Below are 23,210 nucleotides of genomic sequence, written 5' to 3'. Positions count from 1 at the left end.
GGGGTCGCTGTGCTGATTGATGAAGGTTTAGAACAGGAGGTGGGTGTCAGCCAGGGGCTCTAGCGGGCTGTAACTGAGCCTGGTCTAGACTCGGGCTTCAGGGGCTCCTTCTTTCTTGTGCACCCCGCCTCTCCGCAGGGACATGCGGTGCAAACCCCGACTGTTCTGGTCCTGGGGCTGCAGGCAGTGGGGCCCAGTGGGGCCAAGTGACATAGTCACGGCCGCCCAGCTTTCGTGCAGAATCTTCGGCTGCCGTGAAAGCCCAGGCCACAGTTCTGGGCTGGATGTGATGAACCCGGCTACATTTTCCTGATGGTGGATGGGCTGTGCATATGCAAATTGAATGGATTTTAAAATGGTATTTAATGACAATTTTCGTAGCGGACATTAACATTAATTGCCCAGAAATGAAAATGTTGCATTAGGTTGCTGTGAGTAGCAAATATTGCGGCCATAAAGCTTTATCTTTATCAGCCGCGGCCCTGCCCAAAGTGACAGGGCAGCCCGGCAAATGGCAGGCAGAGGGCTTTTACGGAACCGAAAGGTCCCCCCCGCGGGCCCCGCTCAGCGTCAGTTCTGCTTTATTTCTTCATAAATGGGGGTTAAATGGCTGCCGGAAAAGCTTTTACCGAGCTGCCCAAGCTGCCGGCAGAGGCCCTCGGCCGGGGGATATAAACGAGCAGGGACTTTAAAACGTCCCCGCGCCCCCACTCTAATGGGGCTATTACTTTACAGCTGTGGGGCCAAGGCCCAGCCCGCACTGGTCCCCTGTGCAGGCCTCGATTCTGTTTATCTCCCTACTTTAAAAGCATGTTAAAAACCAAATCCGATTACACGAGACTCCGGAGGAATTGTGGGGTGATTTGGCCCAATAAATAAATACAACCGAGGGGCAAACAGTGCTGTTCACAGCCACAGATGCGTTAAAAAATAAAGTGCGGCCTCGGACTAAACACACACACAAGCTTGCTGGAAAATGAGGTGCGAGCCGGGCGTGGCAGCGCCCACTCGTCATCCCAGCACTCGGGGGGCTGAGGCAGGAGGATCGTTGGGAGTTTGAGATCAGCCTGGGCTACACAGTGAGCTCAAGGCCAGCCTGGACTGATGAGCAACACCCTGTCTCAAACAGACAATAAATAAATAAGTAAATAAATAACTGTGCTGACCACGGAGTGGACAGTGTATCTTGTCTACAGCCACACCACCCTGAATGCGCCCGATCTCATCTGATCTCGGAAGCTAAGCAGGGTCCGGCCTGGTTAGTACTTGGACGGGAGACAATGTATCTCACCCCCTCTGCCCCAGTACCTAGTCCTCTTGCCCTTGGTTGATTTCCCTAAACCTGAATTTAGAGTCACTCAGGCACTTCCTTTCTGGCTGGGCCCCAGCCACAGTCACCGGTTACCAGTTTTCCCTAAGTGGCGGGGAGCCATTTCCATCCATGAGCCTCAGGCTGAGAGGAAGCCGAGACCTGCACAGGCCTCCAGAAAAAGGTGGCCATGTGGCCTGTGGTCAGGCCCGCGGCCATGCCGTGTCGGCAGAGATGTTGGCCTAGCCTGGGAAGTTGTGTTTAAAGAGTTTTCTGGAATGAACTACCACACAAAGCCAGAGCTGGGTGTGGCGGTGCAGTCATTCCAGCCCTCGGGAGGCAGAGGCAGGAGGATCTCTGTGAGTTCCAGGCCGGCTGAGACTACACATGAGACTCTGTCTGAGGAAGAGGAGGAGGAAGATAGGAGGAAAGGGACGGCTGTACCCCACCTCCCAGTCCTGTCCCGGCCTGGCCCCTCTTATTCCGTTACCTGCCTGCTCCAGGCGCTCAGTATGGTCCCGCTGGCGTGGACTCGTGGTCTTGTCCTCTAGCGCTGTGGCCTTTCTGTGTCCTCCGAGACCCACAGAGTGCTCCTGACAAGCGCAGCTGTGAATGGACTTTGCACACTTAGGTGCGGATCCTGTCTCTCTCTGAGGAGGCGTGTGTCATTCTGCACACTTGTGTGGACGCCTGGCGGAGGAGCTGGCTGGACACCCAGAGTGGCCGGCCAGCTGTGAAGGCTGCACCCCTGGACCAGACAGCTGGAGAGAGCTTGGGTCCACACCCTGCCATTGTCCCCAGATCTCAGAGCTGAAGTCACCTCCACGCCCAGCCAGTGGGGCCATCGCCTCCACCCGCAACCCGGGTCTGTAAACAGGTCTGTCCGGAGGCTGGGAGAGGAGCTCCTGAGGAAATGCTTAATCATCAGTGCATCTTAATGCGGGTTTGCAGGTGTCCCCATGCCCTGGCCCCTCTTAATTGTTACCACTCCTAATTGGCCTCGCACTGTGGACTGCAGAGGTTGGAGGGGGAGGGATACTGCAGGGCCAGGCACAGCTGCTGGGCCTGCTGGAGTCCGTTTTTGTTTTTGTCTTTTTGAGACAGGGTCTCTCTAAGCAGTTCAGGCTGGCCTTGAGCTCACTCTGTAGCCCAGGCTGCTCTCGAACTTGCAAGGATCCTCCTGCTTCAGCCTCCTGAGTGCAGGGATGACAGGGTGAGCCACCATGCCCAGCACCTGCTGGATGCTGGCATCAGGGGTTTCCCACGGCTCTGCTTGGGAGCCTGGTGCCACCCACAGGACTCAGCCATACCCATCACCGGGTGAGTGAGCAGGCAGCCCCGGGAGTGTCAGGTGCAACTCGGGTCAGGTGAGTGCATGAGTCTTCAGCGTGCATGACGGTCACCATTGCTTACAGAAAAGGGGCCAAAGCTACCCCTGGGATATGATAACCGCTCACAAGCCTCTGCCTGGGGCTCCTACACCCCATCCTACAGCAGAGACCACCAAGGGTCAGAGGAGAGTGGTGGATCCCTCAGCTGGGCCTGCCCTGCCGTGGGGCCGGGCTGGTCTGTCCCTGAATCCCTGTGACAGTGACCACTGCACAGATCTGTAGCCATGATGAATGGAGGGTGGAGGTGACATAGCTAGAGATGGTACTCAGATTTTTTGTGCATTTATGGAGGAGGCTGAGACAGGATATTGGTGTAGATTCTTCTTACATCTAGAATCCCCCTCTGTGCTTCCCTTTTGATGTGTCCCATGTGGTTCCCTTTTCCATGACTGTAGCATAATGCCCTATGTCATCAACCTATAAAGAAGAAAGGCTTAGAGGCACTCCATATATGTTTGTTGAATGAATGCATCATGTCATGCCCCTTGGGATCTGCAGATCACACCAGTAGCAGTGCTCGCCTCTGAAAGAACCCTTAGTTCATCTTTCAGGGGATCTGGTCAGGACCTCCAGGCCTGGTCCTGAGGGCGTTCAGACCTGCGTGCTTGGAACCCTGCGGACAGCAGGGGCTGCCTTGGCCACCTTCCTGGCACCAGCTGCCACTTGCCCAGCCACCAGACGCATCCCCAGCCTGACGCTGACACATGTGAAGGATGGAGGAAACTTTACAGGCTGTTAAAAAAGGGTTTGCTGCCTGCCAGGCTTTTTGACAGAATCTCTCTACCACGCTGACTTCTTTTACAAACGTACAGCGGGCCCATCCGTCACCGACTTGTTTTGTTTCTCTTGGAGCCGACGCCGAAGTCTCAGCCTCCCGCCCAAAGTCCTAGGCAATAACAAGCAGCCCCGGGGTTCCCAGGCTGCTGTGCCAGGGGCAGGGAGGACAGATCTGAAGGGTGTCGGCCAGAGCTGGGCTTTGTCCAAGGCTGAGACTCAGGCCGGCCACAAGGGGGCGCCAGGGGCCCGGGCGAAGCCCCAGCCCAGAGCCCGCGGGAACGCAGTGTCCAGCCTGGCACAGGGGCACAGCTGACCTCTCCGGCTGCCCTGGCGCAGCCAATCAGCTCTGAGCGCTCAGGCACCTGCCACCAAGCCCTTCCCTGCATTCCACCCCAGCACCACAAAGGAAAAGATTGGCACCCACCGTCAGACGCCTGGCACCCAGGGCACCCAGGGCGCTCGGTACAGGTTTGCAGCAGAGAGAAGTGGCCTGGGCCTGGGCCTGCTCCGGCTGTGTCACAGCACATGAAAGCCAGGAGAAGATGCATCTGACACCCGGAGACGGATGTCACTAACGGATGCTGGGAGTCTGCGGTGTGGGGACGCCGCCCTCAAAGCCTGAGCGTGCTCCTTGGCCACGTTAATAGAGGCCACAAGTCCACGACAAGGGAGGTGACCGTCACACTCCAACTGCTGCTCAGTCAAGCTTACAGCATCACGTGCCCAAGCGCCTGGCACCGTACCCTCCGCGGAAGGTCCCTGAATGGGGGAGTATCCAGAGGTTGCTGCAGAGATGGTGCATGGGACAGAGATGGGGACAGCTGAGACACTGGACATGGCAAGGAATGAGTCGGCCCAGCCGGGAAGAAGAGAAGTGGAGGAAACAGCAGCTCGAGAGCCCTTCTGAGGGCAGAGGGGCTTTGTTCGGAGGGCATCGATGTATGAGTAGGGGTGCGGTGCTCCTGGCTATGGATGGGCACAAGGTTAAACACGTCACACATCCTCTCATTAGACAGCTGAAACCACAAAGGCGGGAGGTGAAACCCCCATTTTACAGATGGGGAAACTGAGGCCCAAGGCCACGTGGGCAGCTGGTGGCAGCACCAGGATTTGGGCCCCATGGGCTTCCAGACCCGCTGTCGGGGTCCCCCTTCCAGGAGGCCGAGCAGGGGCCCAAGGCCAGGAAGCCACTCCCAGGCAAGCTCCCAGGTGTCAGCAACAGTGACCTGTGGCCCCTGGACCCTGCCTGTGGCCCTGCACAGTGGCTGCGGTCATCTGCGCTGACCCCTGGGGAAGTCAAGGTAGAGTGTGGCCTGGCTCTGGGGGTCTGGGCGGCTGCTCCTGCCTGCCTGCCACTGTCCTTCCTGCTGCCGGCCTGGTCGCAGAGCTGGGACGGGGCCATTTGTCATGCTGTGCTGCGGTCCCCTCCGGCTCTGCCGCAGCCCAGACAGAGATTTATCCTGGCCGGCCGCAGCGGCCCAGGCGGGAGGGCTCAGGGCGGCGCCGGAGCGTGATGGATGGGCTGTGGCTCCCCCGGGGCCTGTCGGGGCTCCCAGCCCATCCATCAGGAGCCGCTGGGTGCCAAGGTCAGCGCTAACGAGGCCGCCGTCGCCCCCCTCGGGGCTCCCTGATCGTGGGGTGTGTGCTTGGCTCCGTCCACTTGGACTTTCTGGTGGGGGACAAGCACAGGCCCGCGGGCGCCAGCACTGATATCACAGGCCGGTTGGCTGCAGCTTCTCCCCATGGCCACCACCAGCACAGCTCAAAGGACGCGGCCCTGGGACCCCACAGCAGCCCTGACTGCACGAGCAGCAGCCCTGACTGCACGACCAGTACCCGCAGAACCAGCGCCCAGGGCTGGGGACAGTGCCATCCGTCCGGGGAGGTCACTCCTGCTGGTCCCCGGCTCTGCAGGGTTGTTGTTTGTGCAGTGCTGGGGATTGAGGGCTTTGCCCTCGGCTATGTCCCTAGCCCCGTTGGCTTGGGTTTTTGTTTGTTTGTCTGTGCTGAGTCTGGGGCTTGTGAGTCACTAAGCGGCCCAGGCTGGGCTCGAACACTCGGGAGCGCTGGGATGCGGCCAGGACCCCTGTCCGCAGAGGACTCTTGTTCCGCCGAAGCTGTTGCCGAAGCGACTGCCGACTCGGTGGCTCGGAACCATAGAGCCTCGTTCTCCCTCACAGCCTGGAGTGCCGGAGCTGAAATCAGGGTGTGGGGCCCGTGTGCCCTCCCGGGGTCCGGGGCAGGGCCCTTCCTGCCCACCGGGCTGACCACGGGAATTCCACGGCACCGCTGTGCTCTTGCCTCAGTCTGTCACCAGTCAGGCGCCCCAGGAGTCCTCGGGGTGATCCCGTCTCCCGATCCCTAAGGACCTCACAGAGGCCCCTTTCCCAGAGCCCACTGGGGACGCAGATGGGGGCGTTTCCCTTGGGGAGGGGCCACCACACCCGCTAAAATCATCTTAGTCTTAAAGCTGAGGCAGAACTGCATGTTAGGGCTGGGCCCGGGGCACTCAGTGAGACCCGGGGCCAGGGCCGCCGAACAACAACGACAACAAGAAAGACAAGTAATAATAAGAACGACTGATGAAGCCCAGCGTTGAGTGCCTCTGCGGTCACCCGCCCCAGCCTCTCAGGCCTCGGAACAGTGAGGATCTGTCCCCTCCCTGACCTCCTGAGCACACCAGGGCGGTGGGGGCCCGTGGTCCCTTCAGAGAGGGGAAACCGAGGCGCAGAGGAGCCTCACCTCTCTGGAGCTGTAGCAGGCGGTTCCAGTCTCTGAAGCTTATCCGCCGGCCGCCCTTGCTGGCCTTTCCTTTGCCTTCCCGCAGGGCTGCTCGGTTGGTTTGCCCCTCTGCCCTGTGCCCGTGGACAAGCCGGGACCCTGGGTGTCATCAGCCCGAGGCCACTGTCCTGTGGCTGCCTGCGTGGGAGTGGCTAATTGAATTCACCCTGTGAAAAGGTTAACAAATTGAAAAAGACCTCTTAGACAAACTTAGAAGCCAGCAGTGTGCCCATGCCCCGCCCTCCTCCCCGCCTTAGCTTTTGTGCTGGATCCACAAACAATTAAGGAGCAGGAGCCAAAGGTCCTAGTGTCTAATTAGCTCTCACAGCCTGCGGGGCGGGGCGGGGCGGGGAGCAAGCCCCTGAGCCCCTGAGCCCCGCCATGCCCCTCCGCCAGGGCCCACCACCCAGGGCCGGGCAGTGGAAACCAGGGGGCCAGGGCTGCCTGCCAGCCTGCTCGCTTCCCGCAGGGACAGGAGTGTGCTGGTGGCAGGGGGAGAGTCTGCGGCTGGGGCCTGCAAAGCAGGCTGGGGCCCCTAGGCCGGACCCCCCGGGTGGAGGCCTGGGGGTGCCCCTTAATACAGTGCAGATTCCTCAGCTCCTCCCTGCCTGATGAGTCCGAGTCTGGCGGTGGGACCCAGGCGTCTGCTTTTTACTTTTTGCTGCAGTTCTGGGACTCGAACCCAGGCCTCACACTGAGCCACATCCTCAGCCTTTTGTCCGCTTGTTTTGGGAGACAGCTCTTGCTAAATTGCTAAATTGCCAAATTGCCAGACTGGGCTTGAATTTGGGATCCTCTTGCCCCAGACTCCTGGAGTGCTGGGATTATAGGTCTGTGCCTGAGATTTTTTGTTTTTGTTTTGAGGCAGGATCTAGGTTTGTAGCTCAGGTTGGCTTCAAACTGGGGATCTCCCTGCCTCAGCCTCCCGGAGGAGGCAGTGAAGTAAAGGCAGAGGGCGGTGTCTTCCTCTTTTCTGTTGCTGTTTCTGAGTACCAGGGCCTCAAGGGTTATGAAGCATAGAGGTTCATTTGGCCCACAGTTCTGGAGGCTGCGACAGACACCCAGGAGCACGGATGAAGCCAGCCCCTGGGAGGGCCCCTTGCTGCACCCTGAGACTGCCCGGGGCCTCGCAGGGAAGCCCAGCCAGCAAGGCCACCTGATGGCACCCTCATGACGCTGTGGGATCCCGATCATCTCCTGGAGCCCCACCTCCAGATGCCACCAACATGCAAATTTTGAGGGTTCAAGTTTCCAGCATGTGAATCTGGGGGGATACATTTGAAACAAGGCAGGGGACAGACAAGTAGCCAAGAGCCCAGGACCTCCAGACAGCAGAGACTGCTGCCAGGTTCACAATGTGTGCTTGGCACGGATCACGTGGTCCTCATGGGCCTGCGTCTGGGTGTCTGGGGGGGATGGATGCCATCTCCTCGTGGGGGGGAAGGAAGTGCTCTGGGGAGGACAGACAGCATCTATCCCTGTCCTTTAAGAGGGCAGAACAAGGGCTACGAGAGGGAGAGGAGAGGACCGTGCACTCGGGGGTCTAAAGAGGACGGCGCCAGCCAGGGCATTTTTAATAAGAGGCCGGGCTTGCTCTGCCACCTGGCTCTGCCTAGCTGTCGCCGTGAGGGGTGTGCGCCCGTGTTCCTGGGTTACCACTGCGTCGTGGAGAGGCAGGCAGACATTCAGACCTGCATGTGAATTCTTCTCATTTTTAAAGAATTTTTAAGATGCTGCAAGCCAACTAGGCGGGCTTTGCAGACCGGGAGAGGCCGAGGCTGCTGTTTGCGATTCCCTCCGTGTAGCCGCAGCCTGATACTGGTTCTGAGCAGGGACTGAGCTCGGTTGAAGTCCAGTTTCGTCATCATTGGAAGGCGGGTGACACGGCAGTCCCTGTCTAGGAGGAAGTGGCTTGGCCTGTGGCCCACAGATTCTGCGTGGGAGGTTGTGGAGGGTCACGGAGGGAGCATGGTGGTGGAGGAGCAGGGTGAACACGTGAAACCATACATGTAACACACACACACACACACACACACACACACACACACACACACACAGGGATGGTTCGAGAGGAAGGGCCGTCCTCCTGGGCCTTCAAGGCACAGGGTTGGGGGAGTCTGTGCATGTCTGAAAAGGACACCATTCAAAATAATTCTCCTTTCAATTCATGGACGGTTGAGTCTGCAGATAGGGAGGGGAAACCGAGGTGCTCAGAGCCAGACCTGGAGGCCACGCCTGGCCATGGTCCTGGGCTGGTGACGCCGTGTTGCAGCAGGTCACCGCTGGGGGGCGCTGGGTGAGGGGACAGGTTCTCTGTTCTTTCTGGTGATGGCCGAAACCGGCAGTGATCTTGAAAGAGTTTTTAATGAAGACAAAAAGATTTAACAGGAGCCATGGTAATTTAGGAGGGCGATTATTCAAAATTCCTGTTCGAAAAACAGGGCAGGCGGGAGGGCAGTGCTTGGTGAACTGTCCCCAAGGCCACTTGATGCCCTGTCACAGGGAGCCCATCGGGGAATCCCCGGCTGCAGGAAAGGGAACCCCCGAAACCCCCCACTCCAGCCATGGCCCTGAGCCGGCAGCTTGGTGCTGGCCAAGAATGCAGGGTGGGCTTCGGCCAGGCCGCCTGGCGCCCAGCAGTGTTCCCCAGGGGTACGGGCCCTGAGGGCCTCCGAGGGGCCCCTGTGGGGTGTCTGTCACTGCTGGGTGTTGATCAGAACCTGCAAGCACCGTCCACTCCCTCCTGTGCCTGGGGACACAGGCGCCCACACCTTTCTGGGCCCTGGGGAGGAGCACGGCCGTCCGCCTGTTAGAGATGGGTTTTAATTTTATTTTAACAAAACAGCTGTCTCCACTGGAAGACGCATCAAGAGCCCGAGTTGGGCCCGTCTGCTGCGGAATCGCGTCGAACAGACCTCCGTGCTGTCATTGATTTTCTGGGAAGAAAAAAATCGCCTCTGGCTACTAAACCGAATTAGTAGCCACTGATGACCAATTATTTCAGCCCGCTGTGCGCGGAGCGCCGTACTGAAACCGGTTTGTCAGACCGAGTCCCCTTCTGAAACACCTTTCAAGGCGTGTGTGCCTGCGTCCTCTGAAGGCGCCTCCCCCACTCTCTCCCGCCAAGTTCTCCGCTCCCCGAAGTTTTAATGAGCGCGGAACATGAAGATGAGCGGCCATGAAAGGGCCGCTCTTACCGCAGCCTCCGGCAGAGCGGGCGCAAATCACAGCTGTCAGCCGCCCGCCACCCCGGCCCAGCTTGCAGATGGAAATTTTCATCTCCAGCCCGGCCTGGCCTGGCCTGGCCTGGCCCCGCTGGCCCGCCTGGCCCTTGCCACCCCTGAGATCAGCCCCTGTCCCAGGCGAACACAGCCCAGGCAGCCAGGTGTCTGGGGCTGGGGGAGGCTGAGACCTGATCCGGCCTGGCAGGTCAGGACAATGGGATCCTTCTTTTCTGATTTTTTGAGATAGGGTCTCACGACATAATTCAGGTTGAACTCACTGTGAAGCCCAGGCTGGCCTTGAACTCTCAGTGATCCTCCTGCCTCAGCCTCCTGAGTGCCGGGATTACAGCTGTGGCCACCACACCTGAATTAATGAGAACTTCCTGTAGAAGAAACGCTGTGGAAGTCCCGGGAAGCGGACTTGTGGGGACACCCAGCACACCCTCTTCTGAGTAGAGAGAGTCCGGTGATCCAACAACCCAGGCAAAGAAAGTGGGTCATTAACGCTCCCTTTGGGGTCCGAGGAGCCTGGATTCAGGTCCTGATCGCAGCCTGGCTACTCCACTCGTGAACAAGCTGTGGGGAAGTTACTGGACTTCCCGGTGCCTCAGTTTCCCCTCTTCAAAGGGACTAGGGGTTTCACTTTCAGGGTCCTGAGGTGTCCTCTCACCTGAGTCTAATGTCCTGTACCCTCGCACTGACGATTCTAAGGTGTGACCGCTGTCTCCTCTCACTCGGGAGCCACCCAGAGCTCCCCAGGACCTACCTCTTCTGCTGTCAGAACCTGAGCTGGCTCCAGCTGGATTTTTTTAAGTTTTTCTTTAAAAACAACTTTATTGAGACAATTTGCAGACAAAGTTGATAAGTTTTGGCAAACGTGGCCACAACCCGTATTCAGTGAAGACGCAGCACGGGAGACCCGCACTGTGTCCCCTGTGCCCCCTGCCCTGGCCAGTCGCCCTGTTTTCCAGGGGTTGCCCCAGGCACAGAGGGCCCAGGGTCTGGACTTCATGGTGGGGCCTCCCGTGTGGAGAAAGGAATCGAGATGCCCAGTGACAGAGGCCAGGGCCACCCTGCCTGGCCCCTAGGTTTCCTGGGACAGGGCCACGGCTTCCAAACATGCTGCCTTCACAGGGTGGTGGAGGAGGCTGGCGGTGCCCGGGACAGGGTCACCGCTGCTCCTGGAGCCCCCGCGTGTGCATGCAGCGTGGACACTGCCCCTCGCCAGGGACTCACCGTGCATGCTCAGCCGGCTGCTGCAGGCCCCTGGCTGTCCATCACTGGTGACCTGCCTGTGGGTGCCCGGCAGGGCTTGCCTCCAAGAGCAGGGACCCCACAGAGTGCGGCTCACAGGGACCCGGGACATTTGGGAAAAAGCAGAAAGGGGCTTGGAAAAGTGTGTCCTGCCTTCCAAGGGAAGCAGGGAGTCCTGGATGGGTGTTGACACCAACAGGGGTGCTGGGAGTAGATTTGTGGCTTAAAAATCAAACCTTAAGGCAGGAGGATCGTTGCGAGTTCGAGACCAGCCTGGGCTACATGGTGAGCTCAAGGCCAGCCCGAACTGCATAGAGACCCTGTCTTAAAAAACAAAAAACTTTTAAAAAAACAAAAAAATCGCGGCTCCTGTGTGTGCTGGGGGACGCAGGACAGAGGCCCCGAGGGCCTGAGGGCAGAGGACAGCACTGGGGGAGTGAAGGCCTCGGGGGAGTGGCCAGGCCCTGCGAACTTGGTCTCTGCCGCTGGCTGCCCAGGCCTCAGCTGCAGCCCTTGCTGACCGCCGATTCCCACCCTGACCAGAGCCACAGTGGCTCTGGAGGGAACCCACGCTTTGCGCCTGACTGTGCTCTGTGATCCCAGTGAGCATTTGACCTTCCTGAGTCTCCCGCCCCCTTTTCCCTTGCTGGCTCCCTGTTTAGTGAGGATAAATAATCAAACTCTTCCATGGGCGAGGAAGGATCAGAAAGGAGGCTGTAATTGTTACCACAGCAGCCTCAGCCCCCAGCAAAATCATTCATTTCCGAGGTGGGAAAGAAAGGCCTTTCTTTTTAACAAAGAACTACATTTACTATAAAAAGAAAGAGACTGGCGTGGTGGTGCAGGCTTGTAATCCAGCACTGAGGAGGCTGAGGCAGGAGGGTTCCCTTCCCCGCCTTGAGTTCCAGGCCAGCCTAGAATATAGTGAGACTGTCTCTGCACACACACAGAAACGAAAAGAAAAGAAGAGAAAGAGGATTCATGGTTAAATGGCAACAAGAGACAATAAGGAGCCTGCTCCGGAAGACACGTCTCGGTGGGTCAAGGACGCTTGTGAAAATGTTAACAGTCCCCCATGGCCCCCTGCCTCCTGCCTGCCTTCTCCCACCCACTCCCACTAGTGTCCAGGTGCTTGGCCCTGGAGGTTTCGTCCACTCTGACTTAGTTCGTGAACACTTGAGGTTTGTCTGAGAGAGCTTTTTGGGTTACTCCGGGGCCAGTGCTTCCTTCTTTTTGGAGCTGTATAATATTTCACCGTGGGGCCATGCCATGGTACACAGGTGACCAGCCAGGTTTCAGGGAACCTGGTCAGGGAGCCCTGGCCCATGTGGCCTGTCCAAATCTGCTCCGAGGGTCAGCTTCTTTCCTATGTGTCGTAAGTGAAATCTCTCATGTTCTAAATGTTTCTGGTCACAACAAAAAGTGACCTTGGCGCGGTGTTAAAATGCCCTGGCTGGCATCAGACTTGGCACTTCCTGTTCCGGTGCTGCTCAGGGGAGGGACAGGAAGTGAGCTCTGTCCCACAGGTGTGACCCTGCTGACACACAGCCTCACTGAGTTTGGTCACACTTGATGAATATTCTGTCCTTTGCCCTGGGAGTGAGTCTGACTGAGACGACTCTCCTCCATTTGGCCTGCAATCATCAAAAGGTTAGAGAAGTTCTTACTGGAGAAGTTCTGGAAAGTTCTTTCTACAACACAGTTGGGGGAGTCATGTGTAAACTGCCCGGGCCCCATCTCCAGGGCTCAATTACAGTTTTGTAGATGGACCTCAGTCAACTTTGACCGTTTATGTTTTCTTAGAGAAGTTACCCATTTTGTTCTGGTTTCCACATTTATTGTACAAAGTTGCACATAATATTCTCTCTCTTTTTTTTTTTTTTTTTTGGTCTTTGTTGTTTTTATCGGTACCAGGGATCGAACTCACGACTGCCTGCTTGCAAGGATAATATTCTCTTTTAATTAAAAAAAAAAGTCTTTTACCTGCAGTCAGAGACAGCGCCAGGTATTTTGGGCCTGGTTATTCACATTTGAGGATCTCCCTTACAAAAAAAGAAAAATAATACAAAACCATGAATGCAGATGAAAGCCTCAACATGAGTAATTAGAATGGGGAAGAGATAGAAATGAATTACAAATTTAAATGTCATAAGTCACAAAAACCTAGACGAGCAACCTACTTTTAGAAACTTGAATAGTGTCACGTGACACACACCAGTGACCCCAGACTCAGGAGGCTGAGGCAGGAGGAGCGCCATGGGTTCCAGGGGTCCAAAAAAAAAATAAATAAATAAAAATTGAATACCTCATCTACCGTACTGATTCTTTCCTGCAGACTTTTTAGCTCCGTATTTTTTGATGATCTTTCTGTATAATGGTAATTTTGTAACGTTTTCTCTATGGAGGACAAAGTCCTTCCGTGGGTCTTGGCCAGGAATGAAGGGTAAAAGTGCAGGAGAGGCGCGCTTGGCGCCAGGAGGAAGACACAGTTAAGCCGCGGGGCCAAAGCACACACAGGCGGTGGGTGTGAGAGCCTGAGGGCTAAGCAGGGGCCTGCTGCATCTGGACGGCGTCTTTCGCATCCCAGGAAAAGCTGCTCAGGCTCCAGACAGCTCCGGGCACAGACTGCTCTTCCACCTGGATCCTAAATGGAAGCCAGAAGCTCCAGGCAGCTGGCCTTTCTCCCCGGGGGGGCTGGCTCTCTGCTTGGCAGCCCCTTGGGGCCCCGAGGCTGACCCGGCCCGGCCCCAGTGACCTCTGTAATTCTCCGACTGTGCGGGGTTTCAGGCTTTCCTGTGCTGTGCTTTGTTAAAATATTTTCTTGCATTCCAAGAAAAAAATCTTACTTTCAAATAACTGTAAATCCAGAGGAAGTTGTAAAAGCAGAGCAAAGAATCCTGGGTATTCTTTACCCAGCTTCCCCAGTGATAAAGCTTTCCCTGACTACAGTGCTCTGTGAAGACCAAAAGATCTACATGAGTGTGAATACAAAGACTTCTCCAACCTTACCTGCACACACGTGTGTGTGTGCTGTGTGTTTATACAATTTTATCACTCGTAGATTTGTGGAACTCAATAAGATGCAAAAGATCTCTCTTGGTGTCCCCGTAGATACCTTCTCGCTATTCCTCACACCCTGGAAAGCTGTAAGCATGGAATACACATGGAGCATAGCAGAATGTAGTTCTTGAGAGTGGTCTCTGTACTCAGCACAAGCGTAGAGATCCAGATGAGGTGTTAAGTATCAATAGCCCACCCTTTTCAGTGCCGAGTAGTATTCTATGGCATGGATATACCACAGTGTAGCCACCCACTGGCTGAAGAACACTTTGGTTATTTCAGTGTGGAACCGTGACTCTGGAAGCTGCTGTGAAGACGCGTGACTATTTCACACAGGTTTAAGTTTGGATTTCTCTGTAATAATAGCCCTGAGTGCAGTTCCTAGGTAGTTTTAAATGTAACGCTGCACTGCTTGCCAAGTGGCTGTGCTACTCGGTGTCACCAGTCACATATGACAGGCTCTCAGTCTGTGTCCCGCTGCCAGCTGGCTCTGTGCCTGTTTATTTTAGCTCTGTTAGTCATCACGGTCTTGAATGGCATTTCTCGGGCTGGGACGCAGCCTGTTTCCCATGCATTTGTTTGCCATCTATTTGTCCTCTTGGACAAAAGGGTTCTTTGTGTCTCCTGCCCAGGCTTTAATTGGATTGATTTTGGTTTTATCTTCTTACCATTGAGGTTTTTAAAATTCTAGATAGAGGTCCTCTTCCAGACGTACGGTTTTTAAGATTTATTTTTATTAGTACGCCTCCCATACATAACAGTCACGCCCTTCCTGCGGGCTTTGCGGTATTTACAGCCGCCTCCCCGTCCGCAGCTGGGCCTTCCTCCCCCTGACAGGCTCGCTCTCCCAGACAAAGTTTTTAACTCTTGAAGACGTCTAATTTATGAGTTTTTCATGTTCGCATCATGTTTTTATCACGCCTAAGAAAGCCCTTCCCGCGGTCCTGGAGACTTTGTCCTGCATTTCCTCCTCCCAGTTGCCGGTTTGACATTTTAGATGACCGTGTGAGGAAACTCTCGGGGCACGGTTAGATCTGGACAGACGGTGTTGTGGGTTTGCTGGTTGTTTTGTCCGAAATGCCCACCAGTCTGCTAACATGTGTTCTAAGATTTCCTCTATCAAATTTTCAGATTCTGCCAATTTACTTTCTTTAATCCATTATAAAACACGCAGCCTAATTTGCGGTACCCTGGACTGAGGAAGGCTGCTGGAATTTCTGCCCAGTCCTCCCTCCCTCCTGTCTCTTTCTTTCTTTTCTCCTCCGCTTCCCTCCCTCCACCTCTCCCCTCCTCTCTCCTCTCTCCCCTGCTGTCTCTTCTTGACGACAAGTAATTGCTGGGAGCAGTGCTGTGTCTGCTCACAGCGTTTCTGTGCCTGCCGTGGAAGTGTGGTGGCCGGTGCAGGACCGAGGGGGCGCGTCCACCTGGAGGCCAGGTGGGCAGGGTGACACTTCCCACCCTGCAGGCTGTGACCTGAAGGCAAAGGAGAAGCCACGTCTGTGCCCGGTGGAGGAAGAGGCACCTCGACAGGAGCAGGAGGGGGACAGGGGCAGCTGGACCAGCCTTGGGCCACCACGATGCATCCAGGAGGGTGTGTCAGCCAGGCCAGACAGACCCAACTCATGTCCTGGGCTCTGTCCACGGCAAGCCAGCCCCGCTGCCTGTGCATCCAAGCTAACGAGCCCTGGCAGAGCCCAGCATGTCTTTGGTCTCGGACGACCAGGCTGGGTCCGCAGTAGCACAGGGCTGTTGGGGGCTCACACTGCAGTCTCCACCAGCCTCTGCCCGGGGAATAGGAGGTGCTGTCCAGAGCAGGACACACAGCTGGTCAGCGGGCGGCGGCAGCTGGAGACGGATGCATGGGGCTGCCCGGAGGAGAGCACCGAGCCGTGTGTGTTCTCTGGGGGTGGATATTTCCAGATTACACACGTCGTGTCATTAGGAAGCACAGCTATAAATTAGGCTTCTCAGGAGCATGGGGTGCGTAATAATTAAGTAATAAAAGTCACCGCGGGGGTAAAGGAGACAGGGAACAAAGAGCCAGTGTTGGGGGAGGCACGGAGCGGCTGTGCCATGAGACCTCAGTGTTTCAGACCCAAGAACCTTGCTCAAAAAGAACCCAGCTCAAGCCAGGCGTGGGGGCACACACCTGTCATCCCAGACTCTGGAGGCTGAGGCAGGAGGATCACAGCAAGTTTGAGAGCAGCCTGGGCTACACAGTGAGCACAAGGTCAGCGTGAACTGCATAGCAAGACCCTGTCTCAAAAAGGCAACAGAAAGAGAAAGAAAGAAAGAAAAAGACAGACCTAACTCAGCCCCATGCCCAGGAAACAACCAGTTCAGTAGGAAGCAGGGGGACTGGGGCCAGCAGAGACAGAGGGGTGCAAACCGACCTCATCAGAACCTGCTCGTTTCCGGCACAGTCCAGGGTAAACCATCCCAGCTTTTCCAGCGGCGGTCAGGACTTCAAAGACCTGGGGACGCCAGACAGGGCTGAGACAGCGCCAGGCTTCCCTCCCTCTGCCTGCACCTCCTGGTTACTTTGTCTTCGAGAAAGATCGCAAGGTTGCTTCTGCAGTGCTGAGCCTCCCCTGAACCCCTGGCACCGTGGGAAGTCTGGTAAAAGCTGGGACCCCCAGTCAGACTGTCCTGTGCCATTTCCTGAGGTACCTATCAGGGCATGGAACCCCTGAGGAGCTGCTTGGGGCGGGGCAGTCGCCCTGGACAGGACCGTGGCCACTGCACACCCAGGGACACTGGTGAATCACTGTCTGAGGGTCCTTCGGCTGTGACAGCCTGATGTCAGGTCCCAGGTCCTCCCACAAGGAATCAGCACAGGCTGGGTGGCTTCAAACACAGGAAGTGATTCCCTCCAGGTTCCGGAGCCCAGAGTGGCCCACATCTTCTGGCCGTGGTGGCCCCAGGTCCCTCAGCGTGGAGCCATGTGGCTGCTCTCAGGTGTCCCCAGCATACTGTGGTCTGGAAGCCTGATCACCTCTTCGGTCACTCTGCGGCTGCTGCAGAGTTCTGGCTCTGTACGTGGCCGGCCACGATCCATCCGGGTACTCAGTGGCTGGGCAGGTCTGGCTCAGGGTGCTGCCATCCCTGCCCCAGGGCCCTGTCCCTGCCCCGGGGCCCCGTCCCTCAGCCTCATCCCTGAGACCTGGACGAAACCCATGTGCACCTCACGGCATTGCAAAGCACGCAGCCCGGGATGAGTTTTCTGTGGCTGGAAATTAGAGTCAAAGAGAACTGGAGCAGACACCAGTTACCGATGGCGGAGAAGATGTGACTCCATGAGATTGCAAAAGGGGAGAAAGGCAGTGTAGACTCGACCTGGATTCCCAGCAGCACAAATGGGGCGGAGCCAGCCGAGGGTGGAGGCGCTGGCTGACCCGATGGACGGGACTCCTGCTGAGGGTCCGAGGGTCCATCCGGGTCTCTGGTCATGGGGGGCTGGCTAGGAACCTGATCAGCTCTCCAGGGAGTGCACATGTGAAGCCTGGGGGGCCCCTTAGCAGCACTTATCCCGCCTCCAAGGGAGATGCCAGGGCGAGCCCGGGGGTGAGGCCCAGTGGTAGGCAGCTTGAGGGGTCCGGGTTTGCTGAGGGACATGCCCAGCACATCTCAGGCCACCCACACACAGCTGTGGACAGCCGCTGGCTCTGCAGCCGGGACAATGACCGCAGTGCCCGGGGGCTGGGGAGAAGGCAGTGCTGGTGTGGGGAGAGAGACATCCTGTCCTGTGGGGCCTCGGCTGCAGCTGGACCCCTCCTTTCTCTCCCCTCCTCCCCCAGGCCTTCGACCCCGTTTTTTGACCTGCTGCAGCACCGGTACCAGCAGCTGTGGGTGCAGGAGCAGAAGGCGGCCCAGAAAGCCATTAAACTGGAGAAGAAGCAAAAGGTAAGGCAGCGTCAGCCCTCGGGCCGGCAGACCTCGCCCCGCAGCTGGGGTCCAGCGGTGCTGGCCCCTGCACCGACCCTTCCCGCCTGGCCTCCACACTACTTCCCGTGTCCAGGCATCAGGCTTTCAAGGAATCCGAGGCCCAGACAGAAGCCTGTCTACAGGGACATGGGTAAATGAGACAAGGCAGAGAAAGCCACTTGCAGAGCAGCCTTTCGGTTCGGGGAAAGTGATCTGGTCACTGGTTACCAACAGGCCTGTCTCCAGCTCAGCCAACGCCTCCTTTGGCTTCTTGCGCCGTCCACCTCTCCACCCCAGGCCTGGAAGTCAGGCTTGGGGGTCACTGCCTGCACCGGGCTGCTGGAGCCCACATTCCCACCAAACCAATGAGTGTTCTTAGCACTGGCAGAAAGCTGAAAGTAGAAATTCCACTTTGATCCAACTATGCCCCTTCAAGTACCTTCCTGAAAGAGGTAAAGACATCCTAGTCCAGCGATCTGCACACACCCATGTTATAGCAGCAAGATTAATGTGAGCTAGCTTTGGGGAGCAGCCTATATGCCATCATAGATGAATGGATAAGGGAAATGTGGTATTTACACCCAGCGGAGTACTACTCTGCCATGAAAAGGGCAAACGAGTCCATCTGTAGGGAAATGGCTGCACCCTGAGACCGCAGTGTGAAGTGAAATAAACAAGACTCCCAAGCTTAAATGTCACCGAGAAGCCCAAAGGACAAATAAAAAGCAAAATAAAAGGCGGGTAATAGGAAGCAGGAAGACAGAGCTTTCCCAGATGGGAAGGGGACCCAGAGACGAGGGAGGGAAGAGAGGCAGGGGAGGGGAGGCAGAAAGAACTGGCCGTGTTCTGTACGTTCAGCTCCACTCGAGGGGTACTATGGCAAACGTGCTAATGAGCAATAGGAGCTGAGAGCAGAAAGATGTGTTTGGAATGGTAAAAAAGAAGGAAGGAAGGAAGGAAGGAAGGAAGGAAATACTCCCACAGGCTGAGCACAGTGGTGCACACCTGCGACCCGGCTTCTCAGGAGGCTGAGGCAGGAGGAAGGCAAGTTCAAGGCCGACCCAGGAAACTTGGTGAGAATCTGTCTCGAAGGTAAAAGCCAGAAGCGCAGGGAGGGCAGGGTCTGGCAGAGTGCTTACTAGACACGTGAGTCCCTGAAGGGCGTGAGGGGAGCACGGGAGCCCAGGCTGCCAGGCCGCTGTGCTTTCCGGCTTGCATGGAAAGCATAGCGTCTCTGGTTGTCCCACTGGTCACAGCCAACACTCCCCTGGCCAGCTCCCTGCCGAGAGGCGGGCGGAGCCACCCCAGGTTCCTGCCAGGACCCCCATCAGGGCAGCGTCTCCTCCCCTTGCTCAGCCGCCTCCTTCCTATGGGGAAACTGAGGCTGGGTGCAGTAAAATGTCCACTGGCCTCGGACCCGGGTGTGTCTGGCCCGTAGTGTGGCTCTGGTGGGGACCCAGCCGCTGACATAGGAGCGCCTGGGATTGGTGAGAGTGACCGTGCTCTGGGGCAGACCGGAGGTCCTGGGGCGCTCAGGACAGGCGGCAACACCCCTCGGCTCTGCCTGGTAGCTTGGCACTCGTGGCGGGTGCAGAAGAGCAGAAACCTGGATGGTCACCTGCGGCTGTGTATTTGCACATTTGCCAAGGCCACACTGTGATGGTAACGGCCACTCCCGAGCCCCACACAGAACCTGGGGCTTCATTTTTGGTTTGCTTATTTGTTTGTTTTGAGACAGGGTCTTACTCTGCAGTGCAGGCTGGCCTTGTACTAGCTTATGTGGCCCAGGTTAGCCTTGAATTCACGGCGATCCTCCTGCCTCAGCCCGTGCTGAGATTCCAGGTCTGTGCCACCACACCCAGCGAGACCTGTGTTTTAATGAGCAGCTATTCACTGCAGCCCAGGGTGAGCACAGAGGATTCCCGATCACTGGCCCCTCCACGTCCCTTCTCCAGGTCCTAGGATCATCTCGTAGCCCACCGCCCTCCCTCTAATGCAGTGACCCTGACACAGCCAGCGTGAGAGGCTCCATGCCATCTGGCCCAGCCCTGGGTGGGGGTGTGGCTTCAATTGTTGAGGGTCTCCCCTTGGAAAGTTGTCTCACAAATGGGTCAGACTGCAGGGGCGCCCTGAGCGCTGAGCTCTTCTAGGGGCGAGCAAAGCGTTTTCCTTTTATCCCCCCTGGGCTCAGGGCTGCAGCCTAGCAATCGGAGAGAGTGCAGGTTCCCATCTCACCTGACACGGGAGCCCGAGAGCCGGAGGCACCGTTAGACCCGTGTGTTTCTACGGTTTGAGGAGGAGGCTGTCAGTCATGGAATCAGGGAGGGGACAGACGGGAGGACCAGGCGGCAAGGGAGGCAGACAGGGAGAACCCTAGCGAGGTCTCAATTCTTCTCTGCATCCCTGCATCTTCAGGCATCAGGAGGTCGCCCCACAGCACCCCACCCCACCCCACGCCAAGCACAGGGTGCCCCGTAGAGTGAGGGGCTCAGGTCCGCTGCAGGAGGCCAGTGTCCTCCTTCTGGGAAAAAGGGTGGGGTGAGGGTGGGTTAGAGAGACCGCAGGGCTGGGAGCCTGCCCGGCTAGTTGACATCACTCCACTGGCTGAGGCCAGGCTGCCCAGGGCGCCCGTCTCTCCCCAGGTCTGTAAGCCGCTCAGAGCACCCTGGGTCTTGGGCTGTGATGGCTCCAAGGAGTCCTCCGGAACGGGCACCAGTTGACCAGCCAGGCTCTGGTGCCAGCAGCCTCCATGCTCAAATCCTGGTTCTACGGGATCCTGCCCATTAGGCACAGGAATCCTTTCCAAGCAGGGCAACAGAGGCTCAGAAGCCCAGCTGACCAACCCCTGACCAGATACCCGCTCCACCCAGACTCAGTTTCCAAATTGTTCCAGTAGGCAGGGAAACCAGCTGGTCCAAAGGGCTTAAGAGTTACCCAAAGGCCCTGGACCCGCGGCAGCACAATCCCGGCCCCTGCCTGCATCCCCGTACCTCTCGGGCGGCCAGCGAGGCTCACCACGAGTGTCCTCCGCCTGCAGGTGGTCCTGGGAGAGCTCTGTGAGACCCGCAGCAGCCTGCTGAGGAAGCACAAGCCGCCAGTGAAGATGGATGCCCTGTGGCACATGCCCCACTTCCGGAAGGTCAGTGTCTCCTTGGCCTGCACCCCGGGCTGGCCCTCACCTGCCTCCAGGACATTTCTGAGCACTTCCTGGGGGGTAGACTCCGGGTGTCACGTCCCTCAGCCCAGCCCTCACCTGCACCGTCCCAGAAGCGGCTGCCATGGACAGGAAACTCAGTGCATGGTGGATGTGTGGGGCTGGACGGAGGCCAGGTCGGCTCTGCACGCAGCCTGGGTGCCAGGGGGAGGCAGGCAGATGCCACCTGGCCACACCCCTGCCAGGGATGGGGTCCCGCGCCTCCCAGGCCCCAGGTTGGCACAGTGCCCATCCCTCAGTGCTGACCCTCCCGCTGGCTGCTGGCCATGGGTGTGGGGACCAGTGTCTACAGGTGCCGCGTGAGTGCATGGGGCGCAACCACACCGGCTGGATAGGAGTCGGGGGAACTGTGACCCCAGCCTTGGATATTTTTATTTTTGTTAGTCGGGGTCGGCAGCCTGTGTTTACGGTCTTCATGGGGAGCAGGGCATGGACACAATGCGTCTTCCTGATTCACCCCCTCCCCTCCCCCGGCCTCCCTCTGTCTCTTCCCTTTTGCAAAAGTTCAGTCTCCCAGGGCTGGGACACAGCTCAGTGACACAGGCACCTTCCTGGCAAGTATAGGTCCTGAGTTCAACTCCTGGTCCCAGGAAATCAAAAACAGAAAAGCCCCATATCCCTGAATCCTCTATGTTTTATTTTGCTCTATAATCTCTTCATGCGTTAGACTTTTCTCTCACTCTTTATTTATACTGTGGGTTTCTCGTGTGCTACTTAGGCTCGGGGGCCTGACTGCGCCACCTAACATTATGGTCTCAGGGGGCACCTGTGTTCCTCCAGTGACTAAATTTGCCGCTCTTGGTGGCAGGGTGGTTCCCCACGTGTGTAAACGCCACCCTTTCTTTACCTGCTCTTGGATTAAGGGCACAGAGCTGCCTTGGGACGCCCTGCTGTCGTCAGTCATGTGCTGCAGACGTGGTGTGTGTGGTCCCATGATGGAAGCCTGGGGCTCTCTGCGGGGAAGCCTAGTCTCCTCTCGGGCTGGTTCTGGGGGGATTTCTGCTTTGGTTTTCTGAGGCACCCGCACAGACTTCCGAAGTGGCTGTCCTGGTTCACACGGCCGTTGACGGCCGTTGTCTCTGCACCGGCCTTGGACCTGTGCCCCTGAGCCTTCCCTTGTGACCCCGTCCCCTGGGCAGGCAGGGCCTGGTCTCAGGCACAGCTGGGAAAGAACAATGTGCCAGCCGCGCCTTTGGGTAGCTTTGGGGACAGATAGTGGGGACCGAGTTCCAGGAGACCATGAGGGACTTGCACGCCTGGCCCCAGTGGCTCAGATGCAGACAGGAGCAGAAGCGAGTGCTGCTGGGGCTCAGAGAAAGTGGCTGCGGGAAGAGAAGCCAGCCTGGCACACGGTGCCAGGCGCAGCACATCCCTGAGCCTGTGGGGTGGGGTGGGGGCACTCAGGGTGACTGCCGTGCTCCCCCAGAGCTGCTGCCCTGGGACCCGGGTCAGGGACGCAGTGCCCAAGCTGGCACCTGCACAGCATCTGTCGAGCCTCAGTGGTGAAGGCCAAGCCCAGCCTCTTTGGGCAACTCCCATCTTTCATGGGGTGCTCATGGGGTTCTGTACACCACCACACTCACCCATCTGATCATCCAGGAACCGCAGGAAATAGCATCCTGTGTGGGATTGGCAGGCAGGGCTATGCCCTGGCACTGCCCAGTAAAGTGCAGCAGAGACCCTGAGACCCCCGGGAGCTGTCACTGTAGGATGTCACACAAAGACAGCGTCACACCCCCCATCAGGAAGTGAGGCTGACAAAAGTACTTATTGAAGGGGCTGGGGATTTAGCTCAGTGGCATAAGTGCCTGCCTTGCAAGCAGGCAGTTGTGAATTTGATCCCTGGTACCGATAAAAAGGAAAAAGACAAAAGAAAAAAAAAAAGTACTTATTGAGGTAATCCCAGCACTCAGAAGGCTGAGGCAGGAGGATCACTGTGAGTGTGAGGCCAGCCTAGACTGCATGATGAAACCCTACCTCAAAAAGACAAAAAAAAAAAATTTAAATATATTTTATTGAGTCTAAGCACGTTGAGAGTGCTGGCTGTGTCTTAATTTAGCTGTGTCAGTCACTGATGGGATAGCCTCAGCTCTCAGGAAGCTGAGGCAGGAGGATCACCATGGATTTGAGGCCAGCCTGGGCTACACAGTGAGCTCAAGGTCAGCCTGAACTGAATATCGAGAACCTGTCTCAAACATTAAAAACAAAACAAACAAACAAACAAACAAAAAAACAAAAAAACAAAACAAAACAAAACAAAAAGTGTAAAAAAAAAA

General features: G+C 57.0%; 1 protein-coding gene across 1 annotated transcript in view; it reads left to right on the top strand.

Moving 5' to 3' along the window:
* Cfap77 (cilia and flagella associated protein 77) overlaps nucleotides 1-23,210 on the top strand; it is a 117,753-nt gene that overhangs the window by 72,311 nt on the left and 22,232 nt on the right. The window contains exons 4-5 of the mRNA XM_003470820.4: nucleotides 17,594-17,699; nucleotides 20,758-20,859. Coding sequence (XP_003470868.1) covers nucleotides 17,594-17,699; nucleotides 20,758-20,859 — 208 coding nt within the window. The remainder of the gene's footprint in view (nucleotides 1-17,593; nucleotides 17,700-20,757; nucleotides 20,860-23,210) is intronic.

Source organism: Cavia porcellus, unplaced genomic scaffold (genome assembly GCF_034190915.1).
Source record: "Cavia porcellus strain 051 isolate PalLab524CR breed Dunkin Hartley unplaced genomic scaffold, mCavPor4.1 scaffold_49, whole genome shotgun sequence".
Taxonomy (NCBI): Eukaryota; Metazoa; Chordata; class Mammalia; order Rodentia; family Caviidae; genus Cavia; species Cavia porcellus.
This window is presented reverse-complemented; position numbering and strand designations above follow the sequence as displayed.